Below are 21,321 nucleotides of genomic sequence, written 5' to 3'. Positions count from 1 at the left end.
TGATGCAAGTATTTATTCTGTGTGTGTATGTGTGTGTAAATGAATGAAGGAATTGAGTCAGACCTGTGGAGGATGGAATGAAGGAGGGCACTTCTAAATGAGAGCACTTTACAACGTTTTCTCTGTGTTTTGCAGCTGGTGTAGTGTTGTCCAGCCTCCCCTGGAACACATGCTGGTAAAGAATAGTGGAGGTGCTCCTAGTCTGAATTATGAAGGCTGTAATTAGGAGTGAGATAGAAATTCATGAGTCTGTGCCAGGAGATAGTGGAATTTTAGAAATGAGAGTGCAGGTTGGGAAGTGTTTGTTGCTACACTGATCCTTTACTCAGAAAAGAAGAATTTTTTCTCCTTATACACAGTTGTTCCAAAATAATGCTACTTGTCCACTGGCAACTGCTGATTCCCAAAAGCACCCTAAAGCTTGTCAACACAGCATACCTATGTATGTACCCAGTGCTATTCAAATCAAAAAAACAATTTTATGTTCATCAGAATAACTAAACTTCTCTATTTTTCTCAGCTATAGGTTTGGACTCCTGTCCTGAACCACAGACCCCAAGTAATGGGATCAAAATTGGAGACAGATACATGGTTGGAGATGTGGTGTCTTTCCAGTGTGACCAGGGTTATTCTCTTCAGGTAAGTCACGTTTCCTATTTTCAAATGGTGCCTTTCAGTTCTTTAACATGGTTATGTTTGAGACTGTCAGTACAAAATGGATGCTGTACTCTTCAGGAATTGTGTACACACAAGTTTACAGTACTGTTTGCTTTTCTACCAGATAGTAAATTAGGAGCTATCCAAATATTCCATCGGAAATGTATGGCTTGCTGCTTCTTCTGCATTAGTGGTTATAGGTGGCAGATATTACTGATGGTATCTTTGATAATTGCAGCTTAACCATGAACTGCCACCAAAATTAAGTTAAAATAACTTGATGAGCAATTAACAGTAGTTCTCTATGCACAGAAGTAAAAAGAAAGTAAGTAAAGAGGGGGACCAAGAATAAACAAAGAGAACTTTTCTTAGTAAATCAGTGTCTGTTGTTTTCTTTCAGCAATTTATTGGGGTTTTTTCCTCCAAAATGTTTATCAAATAAGGGTGTATTTTTGCCAAGTAAATTTGCAAGGTCCTTGCACTAGCAAAAGGTATATCCAGGGGAAATGATGTGATTGTAAATCATCAGTAGGAACCTGTCTGCCTATAGGAAAAAAAGTGGAAAATATTTTCAAAAACTTGTACAGTTATGCTATAGAATCATATCCAAAACTGAGCATTGTTTTTACTTGAGACTCCTCAAAAAGAGTCTGCAGATTCTACAGTCTTCCATTTATCTAGCTCCTTGCGAGCCAAAAGGACAGAAAATTGTCACATTTACCCAAGCACTGCAAAAAGAAAAGTCTTAAAGGGAGAAAATAATTTCTATATAAGAGCACTTGAATAATTGCTAATGGAGTTATGTATACTTTTGAAGCAAAATAGCAAAATAAGCCAGAATGAGCAAAATGCCGTTAATATCAGTCTCACCTGTAACATGTGTTGATGGCATACTAATTAAATGAAGTTTAAAAAATGTCAATAATTTCAAATATTTATTTTACATAGTTCTGTGAAAATGTAGATACTGGTTTTATATGTGCTGCATCAAAAATAGAAATTGAATTATATTATTTGATTTTAAAAAAAAAATTTAAAAAGTGCCTAGTCTATGTGTAATGCTAGAACAAAATAGTCTTGTCTGGTTCCAGATTTCCACTGTTGTTTGGATTTGGGACCTGTATCCCAAATTCCTCTTCAAGATAGAATTCCTAGTCATGCCTGCAGATTTTTAATGTTTCAAGAATAGAAGAAATGCATGTTCAGTGATTGCAACTATGGGAATGACTATTGAAGTTTTCTTCTTATACTGCCTGGTTTTAATCAGTTACTCTCAGAAACAGCCTGAGAAATACTTTTCTTCTTTATTTTCTCACCCTAAATACAAGTGTGGGTGAACAGATAGGCCACAGTAAATGGCTGAAGTATAGAAAACATAAAATATAGAAAATAAAGAATTTAGGAGATTAGACCATGCAAACACACATGTAAAGTTTCTTCCCTCCATATGTTTTTTCTGACTACACAGTCTGACTAGATGGTTTTGGGAGATATCCCAAGTACAGTTTGTCTTAAGATTTTCCATTTTTGTTTGCTTTCTCTGCAAGACAACTAGAATTATGTGAGGCTGATGAACAGCACAGAGGGTGTGTGTATGATGGATTTGAGATGTGAAGTCAGCACTTACATAATTTACATAATTTATAAGTATGTACAGTTTTATCATGTTCAACAAATGATGTCAATACATAATATGCAAACATTGCTTCTGTTAGACCCATAGTTTCCAAACCCTTAGTTTACACTGCAACATGCACAGAATTCAGCTAGATTCTATTATACTATAAGAAATAATATTTATGGCATGGTCTCCATCATGTAATGAGCTAAGAGTCACTTCTGCTGTATTGAAGGCATGATACAATTCACAGTGAACTATGTCATTACTATGCTTTTTTGTTTTTGTGTATTTTGATGGTGTTTTAAATTATACATTCTTTTTGTTGAAATACTAATGTTCTGCATGCTGTATATTTTTGATATGAATTAGCAAATATTGTGTCATTTTAGGGACATTCACATATCACTTGTATGCCTGGACCAGTAAGAAGATGGAATTACCCCATTCCAATATGTTTAGGTACGTTCATCATACATAATTTTTCTTAAATATGCCAGAATGAGAAAACCAGAAAACTCAAAAATAATGTGGAAAGAATTGGGAGAACTGGAGAAACTAAATTAAATGAGAAAATGGTCAAATTAAATTAGAGATTTTCAAAGGCTCCTCCACACTTTTGTTGGCAAATCTTTTATGAAATGTCCAAGTAGTAAAAGAAATACACGTTGTCCCTTTCAACCCAAACTGTTCTATGATATGATTCCATGTGTTCTAGTCAGATATACCATCAATTTATTGATGACATCAATTCAGGAATTATACCTCCAGAGACCCTTGCAACATAGCTAATTTATTTAGTACTCCTTCCCCAGAGGAGTAATGGCAATTGTAGAAGATAGTAAAAAAGAAATAACATTACATTTTCATCTCCAATGAGCTCAACGTAAGCATGTCTACCCAATTTCAGAAAATGCATTTTTTTTCAAGTTAAATTATATGCATGCCCATATTATTATTGGAAAAAGGACTGAAAACCTGTCAGAAACCAAAATAAAACCTCTGAAGTGCATTTAAATATACTCTTTATATATGATGAATAAGTGTGAGGAATGTAAAACTCATAGTTGTAATCTCTTTCACTGCTTAGAAATACCTTTTTGTTTGGGTTATCTAACACTAAAAGTTATCAGGATTTGTAATCTTGCATGTATGGAAAGCAGGATGCTGCAGATCTCATTAAAGATTTGTTTGCTTTGCTTTTCTTCAAGACAGTTAATATATATCCTCTTGAGCTGCCTCTCATAATCCTGTTCTTAATCCTGTGGGGTGTTAAAAACCTCCTGTGAGTTGCTGAGCTCCCTCAGCTTAGAATTTATAAATATTCAACAAAGTTGAGATATTTGTAAGAATTTTTTTCAGGAGTTAGTCTTCAGTTTTTGTTGTTATGCATTTACATACGGTTAGGAAGTCTGATACTATAATTGCACTTGGTAAATTCTGTGATGCTGTGCTGAAATTTTAGAGGGTTTTTTCCTTATATTTTTCCCTTTGCAAGTAATGTTTTTTTACTTGTGTTTCAAATGCTGTAGCAAATTTTATTTGGACAAAACTGCTAAACAAAATGCTATTTATTATAATTACCATCTTGAAATGTAATATGGACATCTAAGTAATTGTATTTACTGATGCAATGTCTAAAAACAAAAATGAAATTAAGATATGAATTTTGCTTAATTGCTGGAAGAATGTGTATGTGTACTTTTGTATTTTTTTAAATTTTATCTCATTTTTAGAACAGGATAAAATTGCAGTTTTTAAAAGGCCTCTTGAAACACTTTATCTTTTTATAATACATTGTCCTATATTGTTCAGATGCCCCTTTACAAGCATGCACATCTGTAAGCTGATTGAGCTGCTTGCCTGTCACAAGGACAGTTCTTGTAGACAGATTGCAGAGTAAACACTGGGACAATGAGGCTGGTGGAAGCACAAGTCTGATGAGGAGCAGCTGAGGGAGCTGGGTGTGTTTGGGCTGGCAAAAAAGAGGTTCAGGGGGACCTTATCCCTCTCTACACTGCCTGACAGGAGGCTGGAGCCAGGTGGGGTTGGTCTCTTCTCCCAGGCAACAGTGACAGGGTGAGAGGACAGATCTCAAGAGGCACCTGGGGAGATTCAGGCTGGACATCAGGAAGAATCTCTTTACGGAAGAATAGTCAGGAATTTCAGGTCATTTCTTCACAGAATGGGCTGCCCAGGGGTATGGTGGAGTCAGCATCCCTGGGTGTTCAGGAAGAGGCTGGATGTGGAGTTTAGTGCCATAGTCTGGTTGGCAAGGTGGAGACTGGTGTCAGGTTGGACTTGATATTGGAGGTCTTTTCCAACCTAAATGATTCTGCTATTCTGTAATCTGTTCTATTTTGAGTTCATGCATACCCCAAGTTGAAATATACTCAATTCAGAGTTGATACAAATTTGCAAAATACCTATTTGTAAATTGCATTCTTACAGCTATTTAGTGGTAAAGGTATGTTTTTTGTATTTGGTTAAATATATCCCTATATATTATTATAAGAATCTTCAATTTTATGGATTAATTTTTAGCTCATTTAATTCCACTGAAAAATATTATTGGGTTTTTGTTTGTTTGTTTTTTTAGCACAATGTGGTGGTGGAATGTCAGACTTCAGTGGAGTGATTCTCAGTCCAGGGTTTCCTGGCAACTATCCTAGCAGTTTGGATTGCACATGGACAATAAAACTGCCTATTGGGTTTGGTATGTGTCATTTTATGTATTTAAAATTGGGTTTTTAATGGGTGCAAAACACTGAATATAGATTTAAAAATATTGTTAATCCTAGCAAAAAAGCAAAAATAATTGTAATTTGTTTGAAGTTAACAAAATCTTAAAAGAAAGATTTAAAATAGAAGAACTACAAGGTTATTAATTCTTCATTAAATATATATTAATAAACATTTTCTGATAAATACAAAATTTTTTAATTAGAATTCAGCACAATTTTCTAACTTTACAGGATTGATTTCTCTTTTTGTGAAGTCATAAATCAAATAAAAAACCCAAAAAGCTACCATGAATATTTTATACCAAGTCAATTTAGAGGGTAAAGCTACATTTTAATTATTTTATCGTACAGCTTCTCTGTGTATCCTAGGCGAAACTCATAGCAACATAGAAATGTTCTTTTAAAGGTAATGTAGAAGCCTCCCACTGGATGCTGTCAAACTTCCCACTCTAAGTAGAATTGTCAGGCCCTCAACTGGTGGAACCATCTCACTGGGACTGCTACTCACTTAATCAATCCCCAGCCTGTAACAGATAAGGATGTTGAGCTCCAGGTGTAGGATTTTGTGTCTCTCTTTGTGCAAACCTTCAAGAAGCATTTATTTACTCAGTCCTTAAGATTTTTTGAGTTCTTCAGACAAAAATTGTGCCATTTTAGTATATAATCCACAAGCCCTAGCTTAGTATCCCCCACACACTTGCTCAGGATGCATTCTCATTTTCCAAGTCTCTTCTGAAGACATAAATCAGGGTAAGCTTCCATAGCAACCCACAGAATATTGTGCTTGTTACTGGCTGCCAACCACTGAATGGCTGATTATCACCCTTGGAGCCTCAAAGTTATGTTAATTTTTAACCGACTTCCTTTCCATTCATTGAGCTGGTGTATGTTCAGCTTTCAGATGAGAATGTTATAGACTGAGTCTAATGCCACAGCAGAGTGAAAGTATAATATATACACTTTTCTCCCTTTGTCAGTTTAATAATAGAAGGATATAATGGTTGATTAACTGTTATTTTCTGTTAGAAAATCCATGTTTGACTGGTCCTAAATGTCTTTTTGTCTTTTATATGTTTGGAAATTGCTTCCAAATAAGCAAGTTCCATAATTTCAAGAACTGCAGTGAACCTGTAGTTGCCATTTCCCAGGTTCTTTTTGTTGTCTTAAAGGTGAATATATATTCAGACTTTTTCAAGGTCCTAGAACTTCTCTTTTTTCCCCATGATTTGGTACACATATTATCAGCATTTTAATTACATTGTCTAACCTCTTGAGCAACTTTGGGTGGATCCTATGTATATTTTATTGTAAAATCTTTATTCGAAGCTAGCCAGTAGAGTTGTCCTATCTAATTTTTTAACATGTGGCACTTTTTACGTAGCATGTGCACTAGGATTTTTTTTTGTTTGTTTGTTTTGTTTATATGCTAGTTGAATGGTGTGCTGTTTTCTTTACTTGACAATACAGAATTTCTGGGTCTTCCAGAGTGAGTGTGACATCCCAAATAGCATTGTCTTCTGCATATGTTCAGATTCTTTCTCTCCTCTTTTCAAAATCAAATCTGTGGTATTTTTGATTAGAAATCCCGCGAGACTGATTCACTTACAATTTAAATGAAAGCAAATTGTTCTACATGGATTGTTTATATTGAAAAATATCAAGCATTCTGTAACATTGACTTAACCAAATCTATCTGGAGGAAATACATTGTATTAGAATAGAGATTTCTACAGAGAACTCAATTTGTTTGTTTGCATTTTGTTCAAAACACACAAGATTACAGTAAATATATATTTTTTTAATCTTAGCATTTTATAGAGATAACATTGACACTTTAAATCTGCCACTACCTGAATTTTTAGATAACCTGATGGGACAATTTGTAGTGCTTAATAATGAGTCATAATGCTGTCTAGAATCACAAAATAGACTTCAGCTTGTTAAGTTATAAATATTATATATATATATATGGCAGTAGTAGGTGCACTTTTCCTGTATCAAATCCACAGGAGAAAAAGATATTCAGAGTTATAAGGGAACAGGATATTTTGATAGATGATTCCAAAGACATTTGCTAATAAAGAAGAAATAACAAAAATCTGGAATATAGTTTAAATTTCAAATGTAATAAAATGGTATGTTCAACTGCATCTAGGACCTGCTGTCTTTTTATCCCAAATGCATTGCCATCTGCCTCTTCCCTCACTTTACTGCTGTCTTGTCTCTCTTCCCATACTGACTCCTTATTCTGTTTTCTTTGCTTGCATTCTGCCAGACTTATGTGTCCAATAATTCTAATTTAACTCTTCAGACTGCTATTTACACTCTAAATTAATAACATACTGTTTAGTTTGACTTCCATTAGGTGTGAGATTCAACTACTGATGTTTTGGAAACAATTTCTCAGATAAGTAAGTTTAACCACCAAAATCAATAGTTCTGAACTGCTTTGTACTAACTGAAGTTTATTCAATAGATTTATGAACTCTTTTCTAGTTCATCTATAAGAAAACAACATGTTTCATTTTCTAGAAGAAAACTAAAGATGCACAGACTGAAACATGCTTTATGGTTTTTTTTACCTTTTTAAGTGAGATACATTTGAAACTAAATTGAATATTAAAAAAAAAAAATCACTGTTAAAAAAGAAAAAAAAGAGACATTTGAAGGAGTGATGGCTAAAACTGTTTTTAGTGATGCTGTGACTGATCTAGTGGAGGCACTTATGTGCAACTCTTCAGTGTAGTAAATAGAAAAACTCAAAACCACCATCATGGGAAGTTTTTATACACTTTTACTTGTTTAACTCTTTTAGGAAGACTTTCTACCAGTTGTAAGTTATTATTAGAGCATAAGCTTCTCCACTGTATATTAGCTAATGGTGTAATGACAATGCATTTATTTGCGTATATAGAGATATTAAGTGCTCTTTCAAGCAGGGTGTCCAAACTGTAAAAAGGAAAAAAAAAACAAAAAAAAATCTAACATGCTGAAGTCTCAGACAAATAGAGGCAGGTGCTACTGGCAGAGCAAGGGATAAATCTTTTGAAGATGGTTCAGAAACCTGAAGAGAAAGACAGTGCAATGCAGAGAGCAGGATGATTTGCGAAAATGTGTTTCTATATTTGTATCAAAGAAAGTTGGTGAAAGAGGAATAAACTGACAGCAAGGTCATGTGAGCTGGCAGTTAGTAATGGCAGCTTACATTTGGACAAGTATATGGTTCACAGGATCAAATGCAAAGCCAAAATATCATGATAGAGAAAGAGCAAAGATTGAATTTATCTTTATTCTCTATGTAAGAAATATTTGGAAGGCTGACAAAGTCAAAGAATGACGCTTAGAAGAAAAAGATTTCTTATCACTTATAGACTGTCTTCAGATAAAGCAAGACAGAAATTATCAGGGTAACAGTAATTTAATTATGTACCTATCTTGCATATAAAATATTTCATGCTTCAGAAAATCATTCATAAGCTTTACATGGTATCCGGGGGGAAAGTTCTAAAAGACAGTGAGAAACACTATCATGTTGCAGTTCAGGAGTTAAAACTATTTATGACTTTCAATAATTTATCTGGCATTTTATCTTTTACTTTCAGTTTTATAAGAAATTGTGTTGATTGTCTTTCCAAGAAACACCAGTAGGACTCAGTCATCTTTCTAATGAAACTACTGCATTAGCATGCCGTAGTTGCCACAGATCCAGCCAAAATATAGATTTTGCTTTGTTTTAAGTTATAGAGAAATGTGCTATAAGCAGGAAAATGTTTAAGAGCCTTATAGCTTTTCAACACATAGAATTTTCTTCTCATGCCACATAAATTTGTAATGCATCACCTGGTTAGGAGAGATAACTTGCTAATGGATAGTAAGCTGCCTTCCTATTCTTACTGAACCAAATAATCAGAAGTTTCTGTCACTGAAGCCATCATGTACCACAGTGTGTGTGCAGCACTCATGTATTCCCCATGTACTCTGCTCTCACAAGTTCTTGGTGCACCAGCAGAGGCTCTGCCTGCCCCATACCCTGAGCTGGACCTGAGGCCTTTCTGCTCCCCATCTAGTCCAATTTAACGTTTGCTGGCAGATATTAGATGTGCAGCTCCACACACATCAGGACTGGGAAATATAGAGACACTTGCCAGGCAGCACATGGATTTCCTCATGGTTATTTTCTGCAATTATCAGTGTAAGATGTACACACTTTATTTTCCTTCCTGGTTTTGGTACTAGTGGTGTTTATTTACTGACAATGTTTTTCAGGTGTCCATTTGCAATTTTTGAATTTCTCAACGGAGACCATACACGATTACTTAGAAGTTAGGAGTGGATCTACAGAAACTAGCACTGTTATTGGGAGACTCAGTGGCCCTCAGCTGCCAGCCTCTCTGTTCAGCACAACTCATGAAACCAGCTTATACTTTCACAGTGATTACTCACAGAACAAACAAGGATTTCATATTGTATATCAAGGTGAGATTTGGACATTCTTAATAGAGAACAAGGTGGCTATTAAAGATTTTTTGGGGTTTTGGGGTTTCCTAAAAATAAATATGAAAGATTTTATGTGTTTCAGCCCTAAGCTTTAAACATTGAGATAAAAAGGAAGAATGAAAAACATTAAGATGAAAAAAGCAAATTAATTGCATATTTTCTTTAAAATCAAGTCAAATGTCAGCAAACAGATAATTGCCAATATCTGAAGCTGATTGACATATTAATTTACACTGCATGCCTTTACAAAAGAAACATCTATATTCAATGTCTGGAAACATACTGGAATTTTAATTTTGTTTAATGAGTTCTGGAAGATATAGATCTAAATACTCTTTTGTATTACTGGATTGATGTAGGCTTGTGTAAATTAATGCCAACCCAAAAATCTCCAAATCCATTTCTTTTCCTAGCTCACCATTTCCTTGAAGGTTCTTGTTCTTTTGTACCCAAGTAGGTCATTCTGAGCTGGTGAAGATCACGAGATCATGGTTCTATTTATAGAATTGGATTTTCATTTAAAAGGGATTAGCTCACCATTGTTCATGAAAAAAAGTCAAATATATATTTTAAAGTAGACCTGTTTTCATTATATGAATAACACCTAAGAGTGATTTAAAGAGCTTTTACTTTAGAGTAGTCTCCTATTCCTCTTTTAATAGTAACAAGTCCAAATTGATTTGAACTCTGTGTAACATCCTGGAAGTGAGCCATTGTGCAAAGAATTAGCTTTTAAAGAAAAAGTCAATTTGTGGCCTAAACTGGAAGGTACAGTAAAAACATAAGACCATATACTATTAATAGTAACAATAATAATTTGGGAGATGCTGTCATTGGCCAAAACACTGGAAAGTTCTTTTCTGTGTTTTAACCACATAAGACAAAAGTAATTCTTTCAAACATATACAACATGATATTATTCTTATACTTCAGACTGTACACAGCTTGTTTTCACATTAATAATAAGACAATACTTCAAATCCCCTTATAAAACATCACCAAGATGTGTGAGAAAAGCTTGTTTTCAAATTTTACTTCTTCTCTTTAAAGTCTTTGATATTTCAGTTCATTATAGAGCCTTTTAATTCTTCTGGGAAATAAAAAAAATAAAAATAAAAATAAATTAAAAAAAAAGAGCGTAGACATAGTTATTTCTCCTTCTCCTTAAACATAAGAATGTAAAACTTGACAATTCTTATTGGATCAGAAAAGCACTTCATCTATCTCAGTACAGTATCTTCAAACAGCAAAAAGAAATGTTATTTATTGGCACAGAAGCACAGCTGGTTTACTGTACTTCTCCAGGTGAAAAATTAATTATTTGATCATCACCATCATATAGTTTTAGTTCCCAAAATATGGGCTGTCCATACATTTTAATTTTATTCTCCTTAAAAACTCTTATTTTTCAGATAATCAGAATTTTTATTTTACTGATTTTTCCACCGTTACTGTTATTTATTTCAGCATATCAGTTACAAAGCTGTCCTGATCCTCGACCATTTCGTAATGGTTTTGTTATTGGAAATGACTTTACTGTGGGACAGACTATTTCATTTGAGTGTTTTCCTGGCTACACGTTGATTGGAAATTCAGCTCTGACTTGTCTTCATGGCATCAGCCGCAACTGGAATCATCCTCTCCCCAGATGTGAAGGTATGTACAGGAGACCTATAAACCCTTCAGCATTTGAAAGTCTTCCTAAGACTGTTAACTGAAGGCATTTCAGCTTCTTGATTTATGGAGGCCTGTTTTTTTAGTGTGGTCTTTGCAAAGGAAGGACTCAATTTTGCACATTAAAATTTTAGCAGAGAAGCTGAAATGTTTTGTAATATGAAATTTCTGAAAATTTATCTGGAATAATAAGTTTATTTTTGGGAGGTTAGGCTTAAAGTCTGGAATGTAGAGACCCATACTGCTTTTAATCTAGGTGAGGCAATGCAGTAAAATCTCTAGACTAAATTCTAAAACAGGGTTCATTGAATTTGCCAATTCTGGCCACTTGCATTCTTTCTTATCAGTTAGAAAGAAATGTTAAAGGTGGTCTAGAGTGAAATTGTCCTCCAGCCAGTGCTCTGTGAAATTGTTTGTACATATGATTCTTCTGAATGTATTTTTTTTGAAATTACATTTTTTTAACCTTTATATTTGTTTCTTTTACTTGTGCTTGAAATAAATAAGAAGGTTCAAGGAACTGTGACTTGCATACAGCTTCAATTTTAGGGAGACAGAATGACTGTGATGATTCTGTAGAAGTGTTTATCCCTTCCCTAGCTATGCTGAAAGGAACCTGACTGAAAGCAGCAAGCCAAAGAAGATCAATTCTCCACTTAAAAGCTTAACTTGCCTCGATATTGAATGCTAAAAGTCAGCACTGAGAATGGAATCCTCTCTATCATGTAGGAGAGAAATGCCCAAATAAAAGCCCCCAACAATAACAAAACACCCCACCCCCAAAAAAATCCAAAGCAAAATGCAACCATCTAAATAGAAAATAAAAAGATCCACAGTTTTCTGGATTTTTTTCATTATATTTTGCACCGCATATCCAAATTTAGGTACTTAAATGAGAAGCCTCATTATACAAAATTCCTGCTGGATTCAGTGAGCCTTAGGAATTTATGAGGGATGTGGTAGCTAAATTAGGACCTAACTGATACTGAAATCAGAAAAGGGAAGCCTTATCATATAAAAGAGAGATGACACCTACACTATCTTTTTTTAATTTTTTTTTTTTTAAGGGGGAAAAGTTAGTTCATAATAATTAAGTTTCACCACCCTTTTTCTGATCCTGTGGAATAGTAATGTCTTTATAGTTCATGTCTTCACTGTTAAACACTTTGCTTTTCCTGTTAGTTAGTTCTGGCTGTTTTCTGTGCCTCACAATCAAAACAATTTTTTCAGTGGAGTGATTCTGTTTCTTTGAAATACCTTACTGGAAACAATAATTTAATTAGTAAATTCTAAGATGTCCAAACCATGTTGTTTCTCCAAGTATCAAACTTGGTGAAGTTTCTGAATGTTCTTTGTTTCTACTTTATTTGATATGAAAAATGAAGATACAAAAACTCCACCAGCTTGATAATAAAGATCTAAGATTCATGTTGGCTGCATGGTTACAGACTGTCCACATTACTCAGCTCCTAGACAAATTTCTTCATATACATGGGGTTTTGTGCAGACACTTACAGTGGTATTTTTAGTATAGGATTTGTGACATTTGTATATGCTATAGATATTTTTTGAGTTTTGTTTTTATATTTTTTATTCTTTATTGTTGCAGCAAAAGCATAAGGATTTATCTTCTAGTTCTGCTTGATTTGATTTGAGATAAAGGCTTTGTGTTCAAAAGCATTAAAATGAAGTTGACTTTTTTGTGTATACCTAGTACTAGAAATACACAGCATGTCTTAAATTTGTAGTTGCTTTAATGTCTTTATTGTAAGACAAGATATACCACTGCTTTTTGAATTCCTCAGACTTCTTGAAGCAGACAATCTGAATTAAATATGTCTAAACTTGCTTTCTGGGTTTTTTTTGGGTTTTTTTTTTTTTCTGTTTCATTTCAGTTTTGTTCTCTTCTTGCATCCCTATGCACCTAATATTCGTTTAACCAGTTCTCAGCATCATCAAACACTCTCTTACTCTTCCAAACTCATCTCCTTTGCTTTAATCTCTTTGGATTCTTTTCCCTATCCTTTTCCAAGAAATCTTATTGCCTGACAGTCATCAGACCATATCTTCACTCCACTAAGACCTGACTGCAAAACCATTTCTGTCTATACTTCTCCAACCCCCTTGAGCCTTTAAGTTCAAAGCTGAAGAAAAGCAGTGCCCAAACTGTTGAGTCTGAATGGTTGAAATATCACTGTGGAGATTTTCTTACAGTTCAGCACCACAGTGTATAAACATAAACCATAACACATGCTTTAGCTAAATACAAATTATGCATAATTCCTATATATCAAACCTGTATTTCCCACAAGCTGCTCTGGTTCAAGATTTTTAAACATATTTTAAAAACTCTATCTTGCCAAATATATTTTGCACTTTGCAGAGTGAAGCGAGAAAAATAAATATATGCAAAACAAGGCAAATTATACAGTTTTAAGCTTTGTTCACTTTTCCAAAACTAGGCTTGTGTAACATTTCTCTTCTATAACAACTGTGTGGTGTCTTATTCAACATATATCTGAAATCTGTACGGAGAAAATCATCTGATTTGGACTAATAGTTTTCCAGAAATACATAGGTCTGAAAGTCCAGAATCTGTATGGTCACTCTTGCACTGTATGATGTCTAAAATTAGTACTCTAGTACCCTTCAACATGAATTACAGAGAGGATTCCTACTTTATCTACCAGAATTTATATCCAGAAATTCAACATTACTACTCATACTGTTGGACACAATGCTTTAATTTTGAAGTTCCCCTCTAATCTTCTCCCATCCCTCAACCTTTTCTGTGCATTCTTTCATGTGTTTATTGTGGTTGGCTATCTTCTTGTGACCACACATGAAAACAATGAATGAAATTGTTGTTAATTTGTAGCTGGAATTTACAGAAAGCCCTAACAAAGTAATTTTCAGTTGTGCAGGGAATTTCACCTTATATGTATATATTTATTTAATTCCAGTTCTGATGGTATTTGTGATATCAATTTTTTTTTCTCTTATAATTGATCAATACTGTCGAAACAGACTTCTGATTCTGCACAAAGCTGAATAAAATCGGTTTTTTTTGCACAGGAACAGTCATATGCAATGAAGTTATAGTGTACCAAATGTGTTCAAAACTAGGGCTTTAATATAGACTAAGTAGAATGCAAAAAGCATTTACTGTCTGTTTTTAAAAAGTGTCTTTTTTTATAGCTTTGTGTGGAGGAAACATAACTGCAATGAATGGCACCATATACTCTCCAGGATACCCTGATGAGTATCCAAACTTTCAAGACTGCTTCTGGCTTGTAAGAGTACCACCTGGGAATGGAATCTACATCAATTTCACAGTTCTCCAAACAGAGCCAATATATGATTTCATAACTGTCTGGTAAGAAAACACTTTTGATATGTATTTAATCTTCATGTGAAAGTATGCAACCAAACATGAATTTAAAAGAATATAGTTGTGATCCTCCCCTTCAAACTGGTGTTCCCTCTAGGAGAAATGACTGAGTTCACCAGTCCATGTTCTCCAATGGACTAGTCTCTCTAGATAAGAAATCGAAAACAATAATAGTGTTTGTCAGTTTGTATGATATAAAAGCTCATCAAGAGAAATAATACTTAAGAAAGGAGCAATAAGGAGTTTCAGATTATTATATGACTGTTTAGAAAGGAGTACTAGAAACTAAAGTGAGACAACATTTCATTTATGTCTTCCAAGCTGGCATCTTTTGTTCTTAAGAGTACATAAAACAAGAGTCTCTATTTGCATTTGGCTATGACAAAAAGCATTGAGCTAGCAATAACTGTAAACAAATTATATTCTCTCTGTACTTGAGTCCATGTCTGTCATGGCTCTGCATGATGACCCTCAGCAGCAGCCTATCACATTAATCCCTCCACCACACATTTGAATACATTTGATGACTTTAGTCCTCATTTGTCCACGTTTGTATTATATATATGATGACTATTTGAGTATGTAGCTTATACCACTTCTGAGATACTATTTATTTACAACACAAATCAAAAATTTTATAGCAGTTTCCAATGCAAAAAAACCCATTTTATTCACTATTCAAGTGCTTCAAAGCTTATTGATTTGCTACAATTTCCCTGCTAAAACAGAAAGGAAAGGTTCAATGTGCCATAATTTGGACAAATATATTGCTAAAAAATTAAAAAAAAAAAATCCATATTTTTATTTTGAAATTATTTTGTTTTAAAATATATTATGTTAATAAAAACCAATTGATTGAGAAAACTCTGAATCACTCATAAAAATAATCTTTAAATCAATTCTTATTTATCCATACATACTGTAAACTATTAATGATAGCATTAAAATGAAAGCTAGGTTAAAAAATGCTTACATTAGAGCATATCTAAAAGTAACAGAATAGCATTGCAAATAAAAAGTGCATTTATTAATGTCAACATGCAGTTTTCAAGAGGAATCATGTATATATATATATATAAATGTATATATAGTCTATAAGCATTTAGAGTTTATTTTTGCTAAAGCAAATATTCAATCTTGTGTTTTCAAATTTTTCTATTAATTAATTATAACAACACTATTTGTCTCTTATTTTCCTAGAAATTATCAGATTTAAAAGACTGGGGGACATGAACAGAATTAGTTTTATTTATTTTCTGATAGCCACATTTGAAATTATAGATACACAAATGTGATCAGAGGTTGTGACAAGTAGATAAAGTGCAATCACAAATTCAGCAGCTTTGAGTTGGCTGCAACTTTTTTTTAGAAAATAAGGATGTGACTTTCAAAAGGTGGTTGAGGTATTCATTAGTATTCTGTCCACATACAGGTTATGAAAAGGTTTTCAGCCCTTGATGTCTGTTTAATCTTATTTTAACTATCTCATGTCTTTTAGTATAATCTAGCGAAAATTTACTGCATTCATTTCAAATTTTGATAAATTATTAATTTTTTTTAGACCAAAAAAAAGAAAAAAAATTAATCTGTTTGTTTCTCTTAGGGATGGACCAGACCAAACTTCCCCTCAAATTGGACAATTTAGTGGCAACACTGCATTAGAATCAGTCTATAGCACTTCCAATCAGATTCTGATAAAGTTCCACAGTGACTTTACTACCAGTGGCTTCTTTGTACTTAGTTATCATGGTAAGTGTGACAAATTAAACTTTTTCCCTGTTTATGCTGGTCACTGGAGGACAACAAGGCATGAAAAAAGTCAGTTGTTTTTTCTAAGACTTGCTATTATTAATATGATTGACAACTACTTGGGTAATGCATACATATGAAAGACTAATAGGAATGATGAAAATAAGTTATTTTCTTGACCAGATATCAAATTCACTATTAGTCAAATAAAAATACAAAGACTGCACTATGATGAGACATTAACAAAGAAGGCAGCCTCAAGACCTTAAAGCTCAAGGTACACATACTTTTTTTCACAATGCTTCTAAAATTCCTTTGAAACCTAAATGTTTTTGGAGGACATTAAATTTATTTTTTGACATTTGGATACTTTGAAGTAAGTGGTTTTTTTTTAGAGATACCAATGATAGTGAGCTATACCTATTATTTACTACACTATATGTAGTTCAATGATAGTGAACTACATAGTGTAGTTAACATTAATCAGCCCTTGAATTAAATACTGATTGAATGAAAATGTGTTTGAATTAATTCACTGAATTCTTCCTCTTTTTGTTGTTGTCCAGACCCTCTGTGGCCAAGTGTCTTTTGCATTGCTATAATTACAAGGAAACACTGAGAAGTAAGGGTGGGTTTAGGTGCTTTGTGAATGCCCATTGGATTGAACATCCTAGGAAACATTGGCAGACTACATTCTGTTTTCTGGATCCTGGTCAGCTTTTATGACTAGAAGACTTTCTTTTTGACTTATTAAAGACAGTGGTAAATAAAGCTAGACAGAATGGATGGGATTAAAGAACTTTAAGCTAAGCAAAACAAAACAGAAAAATACATAAAATGTACAATGAAGAAAAAACACCATCAATTGATTATGAAGTAGAGACTCCAGCAGGGTTAGGCAGAGACTGATCAAAATTTCCATTCCAAATCTTGGCACCTAAATTGCATGTATCAACTTGAAAAGGACTAAATGACATTTTGTATTAATTAATGAGTCCGTATGCATTGATATCTACTAGTATATCAGTATATAACCAAACATATGCTAAAATGTTTATGGAATCATGGAATTATTCATATTGGAAAAGACCTTTTTAGATTATCAAGTCGAACTGTAAGCCCAACACTGCCAATTCTACCACTAAATCTTGTTCATAAATAGCACATTACCTGTCTTGTAAATACCTCCAGGAATGGTGACTCCACCACTTCCCTGGGTAGCCTGTTCCAATGCTTGGCAACCTTTTTAGTTAACACATTTTTACTAATATCCTATCTCATGGGGAATAACTTGAGGCTATTTCTTCTGCTCTAGTAATTTGCTAGTATTAAAGTGTCTCTATAGATCTCCTTTTACTAGTTTCTTTTGTTGTGAAAATTGTCATACCACAGGTGTGGGCCCTAATGTTCAATAAAGATTCAAGCTGAGCAGCACAAAGATTACTTATAAAGAAACTTAAAACGATTTTTGCACTAACATTGTCAAGATAAATAAATCTCTCTGTATCTTGGAGTCTATGATCCTTCATATCAGCTGAACAAAAATTATAGTAATAATGGAAAGGCAATCAAGGAGTCAAAGGCAAGGAGTCAAATTTATTTGAAACAAATATTTTGAGATTAAAATTAATGATACTCCTGTTAACCCTAAAATGAGAGACATTTGAGATATATTATATGACTTCTTTATTTAATCAGTTTTTAATTATGTGCATGATTTTTATTATTATTTTTCTTAAGATGCAAACAGCACAGCTGGTTCATGTTTAATTGGTGTGTTTTATTTTAAAATGCATTTTTCTAAGGCTTTCTGACTCACTAATTTAAGTAGATCTTCATTACATGATTGAAGAAAAGGAGTGTAATAGAAAGATATCAAAAAAGATGACTCATTAGTAACAAAAGGTCTGTTTTACTGTATAAATTTTGTGATTTTCAAAAGTTTAACCAATTAGAGTACTAAAGGATCTAATCACACAAAAAAACCCAAGAATGTGTATTACTGAAACTGAACTGTCCTCTGCCCTAAGTATTTTGTGCTAAAGAGAAATGCTATAAACCAATGCTGCATGAAAATGTAATATTATTGAAAACCGAGCATACTTCACCTATATGTGCATTTTAAGACAGGGAAGACTCAACTGTAAATAAAAATATGTCAAAATGATTTCTTTTGTCAGATTTCTTTCCTAATTATGTTTAGATCAAATTGCATTTAGTCTCTTTCCAAACATGGGCCCATTTTCATTGATTCTTTGGGGAAAAAATCAGTCTGTTCATCTTCTGCATACACTTGCTACTTATCTTTTTATTTATTTCACATGTCTATCTTGCCTGGCTGTTGCATCATGTGCTAAGTCTCAGAAAATTATTTTGTGAAACTTCAAATGAGACTTTTAAAAGCAGGATTATTCTCTGACACTATCTGCAGATGCTGTGTGCTCTACAACTGTTTATTTATTAGGAAACTTCACATTCAAAATGCTTCTGTCCATTACTTAGGCTGCCTCTGTGCAGAATTTTTGAGATTCCAAAACTTGTATTTATTACAAGGTTTCAGACACAGAAGAGTACAAAAGTAAAATTGTATTATAAAAAAAACAAAAAGCAAAAACAAAAACAAAAACAAAAAAAAAAAAAAAACAAAAACAAAAAAAAAAAAAAAAAAAAAAAAAAACAAACAAAAGAAAAACCAGAAGAACAATGATTGAAAACTACAAAAATATTTGCTTTTTGACTGGGATTGCTCAAGTGAGAAAATTGGCAAAACACTTCTAAACTTCTTATGCTATTTATGAAGAGGTTTTCATCACTAAGACTGAATAACTAATTGAGAATGCAGACACAACTTACAATGTTTTCATTTCCTTTCTTTTGATTATTTTGAAAGTTTCAAAATAAATTGAGTTTTTATGTTTATCCTGCTAATGTGGATATTAAATCAGCTATTTCATAGCTATGATAACTATGTTTGAGAATGTCAACTGTGCTTTGTTCCTGTTTATAGCCTATCAGCTCCGTGTCTGCCAGCCTCCAGCAAATATACCAAATGCTGAAATTCTAGCTGAAGATGATGAATTCGAAATAGGTAATATTAAAGCAAACAAACAAACAAAATTTGTTTATGAAATAAACTTGCTGTGCACAAGGTGTTTTTCAGAATGGAAAGCATACTTGTAATATTTTAGATTTTTATTTGAAATTGCATTTTTAAGAAATTTCTTTTTGCTATGTATCTTGAATCCTATCTATGTTTCAGAGATTACATATAAGTAATACAATAACTCTTCGTAATTGACTTAATTTTAAAATACATTTTTCATACTGTTTAATATAATACATTTTAATATAAAATAATGTATAAAACATTGTATTACACTGAAACAAACAAACAAAACCCATAAGAAAACATGTGGCCATGCTATATAGGTTTCTATCTATATAGAATTCTATGCCAGAATTAAGGTTCTGTGATCTAAAAAGTAAAATCAAATTTGTAAAAGTTATGAGGATTAGAGAAGGGAATGACATTCTGACTTTCTGAGACCTCTCAATAATATGACTTAGCCACCTATATTTCAAAGGAACATGATTTATGTGATCTGATTTCAGATGTCTTGTCAGCTAGTTTTGCTCATGTGAAGAAAATAATTTATTTTAGTATATGCACCAATATATGATTCTTTACATAGGTTAAAAAGAGAAATTACTTTTTTGATTGTCTTTTCTTTGTAATACAGGTCAAAGAGAATTGTTGGGATATGCAAGTTTTTACTTTTATTGGTCCATAAAACTATATGAATTTTTGGTTTCTTAATTAAAAAAATGACAATTTTTTATTCTCAGAGTTTCAAATCCAGAGAGCATTAAGAAATCCATTTTCTATTTAATGTTTTTCCCCTCAGGATTGTATGAATTACTGACTTGATCTTAGACCTTTATTTAGTTCCATAATGGTTATCCTATAAATTGCTTAAAGCTTTGTGGACATTTGGTTCACATAGCATCAGTCAAACCCAGACAACTTAGCAAACTATCTAACAAATAATGTGGTGGAAAGAAGTGATAGATGCAGCACAGTGTGCAACACAGAGCTCATTTACCACATTTCTTAGACTAATCAAAGTTGTTTATGCCAGAGGTCATTTAGCCCATTGTATATTATGGTGGTAAGAAACTTCATTAATCAATAATGTTTTCAAAGATGAATGTTGCAGTTAATTGCTGTTTAATGCTTCTTTTGTTTGTTTGTTTGTGCTTTGCCCTCTGTTGTTTTTCTGAACAGGAGACATAATAAGGTACCAGTGTCAACCAGGCTTTACTCTGGTTGGTAATGAGATTCTGACATGCCGACTAGGGGAGAGGCTTCAAATGGATGGAGCACCACCTACTTGTCAAGGTTTTTTTTCTTTTTTATTTTCCTACTGCCAGATCAGTTAATTGGTGGGTCCTTAAATAAAAACATCTCTTTACATAGGACAGCATAATGGAACTATTTTAGACTTTTGATGATTTATCCCAATATATCACTCTTTGTATCCCAATATATCATTCTTTGGTTTATTCCATATATGTCAGATATTAATGCAAAATAATTAGTAGTCTTTTCATGAACTTCACAAGTTTAAAGGGTGGCTCTTCTACTTTGTGAAAATAGTTGTACAATTCCTTTTTTTTTTTTTTTTTTTTTTTTTTTTTTGTGGGGAGTCTGGTAAATAATGAGACTCATTTTCTCAACAACATAATAGTAGGAAAATCTATATGGGAATTTTCAAAAATGATAAATTAACATAGCGTGGATTTGGGTGAACAAGCTCACGAAATATTTTTTCAGTGCATTTTTAAGTACATCATTTTTTTATTCAATGTATTCTAAAAACCATGTTTTCTGTATGTCTGTGTGTGTGAATGTGTTTGTTCGTTTTTCCTCTTATTGAGAACTGTGAACAGAGAGATAATGCCATCCCATTGTTAAGGTTAAAATGTTTACA

The 21,321-nt window shown here is 33.0% G+C and overlaps 1 protein-coding gene and 1 long non-coding RNA gene across 4 annotated transcripts in view; one reads left to right on the top strand and one right to left on the bottom strand.

The window, feature by feature from the left end:
* Positions 1-21,321, top strand: part of CSMD3 (CUB and Sushi multiple domains 3) — a 568,112-nt gene that overhangs the window by 468,587 nt on the left and 78,204 nt on the right. For all 3 annotated transcript variants that reach the window (XM_079302232.1, XM_079302231.1, XM_079302230.1), the window contains 9 exons: positions 521-639; positions 2,668-2,737; positions 4,875-4,991; positions 9,286-9,495; positions 10,984-11,172; positions 14,389-14,566; positions 16,185-16,330; positions 19,338-19,418; positions 20,616-20,729. In XM_079302232.1, coding sequence (XP_079158358.1) covers positions 521-639; positions 2,668-2,737; positions 4,875-4,991; positions 9,286-9,495; positions 10,984-11,172; positions 14,389-14,566; positions 16,185-16,330; positions 19,338-19,418; positions 20,616-20,729 — 1,224 coding nt within the window. The remainder of the gene's footprint in view (positions 1-520; positions 640-2,667; positions 2,738-4,874; positions 4,992-9,285; positions 9,496-10,983; positions 11,173-14,388; positions 14,567-16,184; positions 16,331-19,337; positions 19,419-20,615; positions 20,730-21,321) is intronic.
* The window catches only part of LOC306800288, a 448,386-nt gene that overhangs the window by 349,401 nt on the left and 77,664 nt on the right, over positions 1-21,321 (bottom strand). The gene's annotated exons all lie outside the window — the stretch shown is intronic.

This window comes from Erithacus rubecula (assembly GCF_903797595.1).
Source record: "Erithacus rubecula genome assembly, chromosome: 3".
In the NCBI taxonomy this organism is placed as follows: Eukaryota; Metazoa; Chordata; class Aves; order Passeriformes; family Muscicapidae; genus Erithacus; species Erithacus rubecula.
This window is presented reverse-complemented; position numbering and strand designations above follow the sequence as displayed.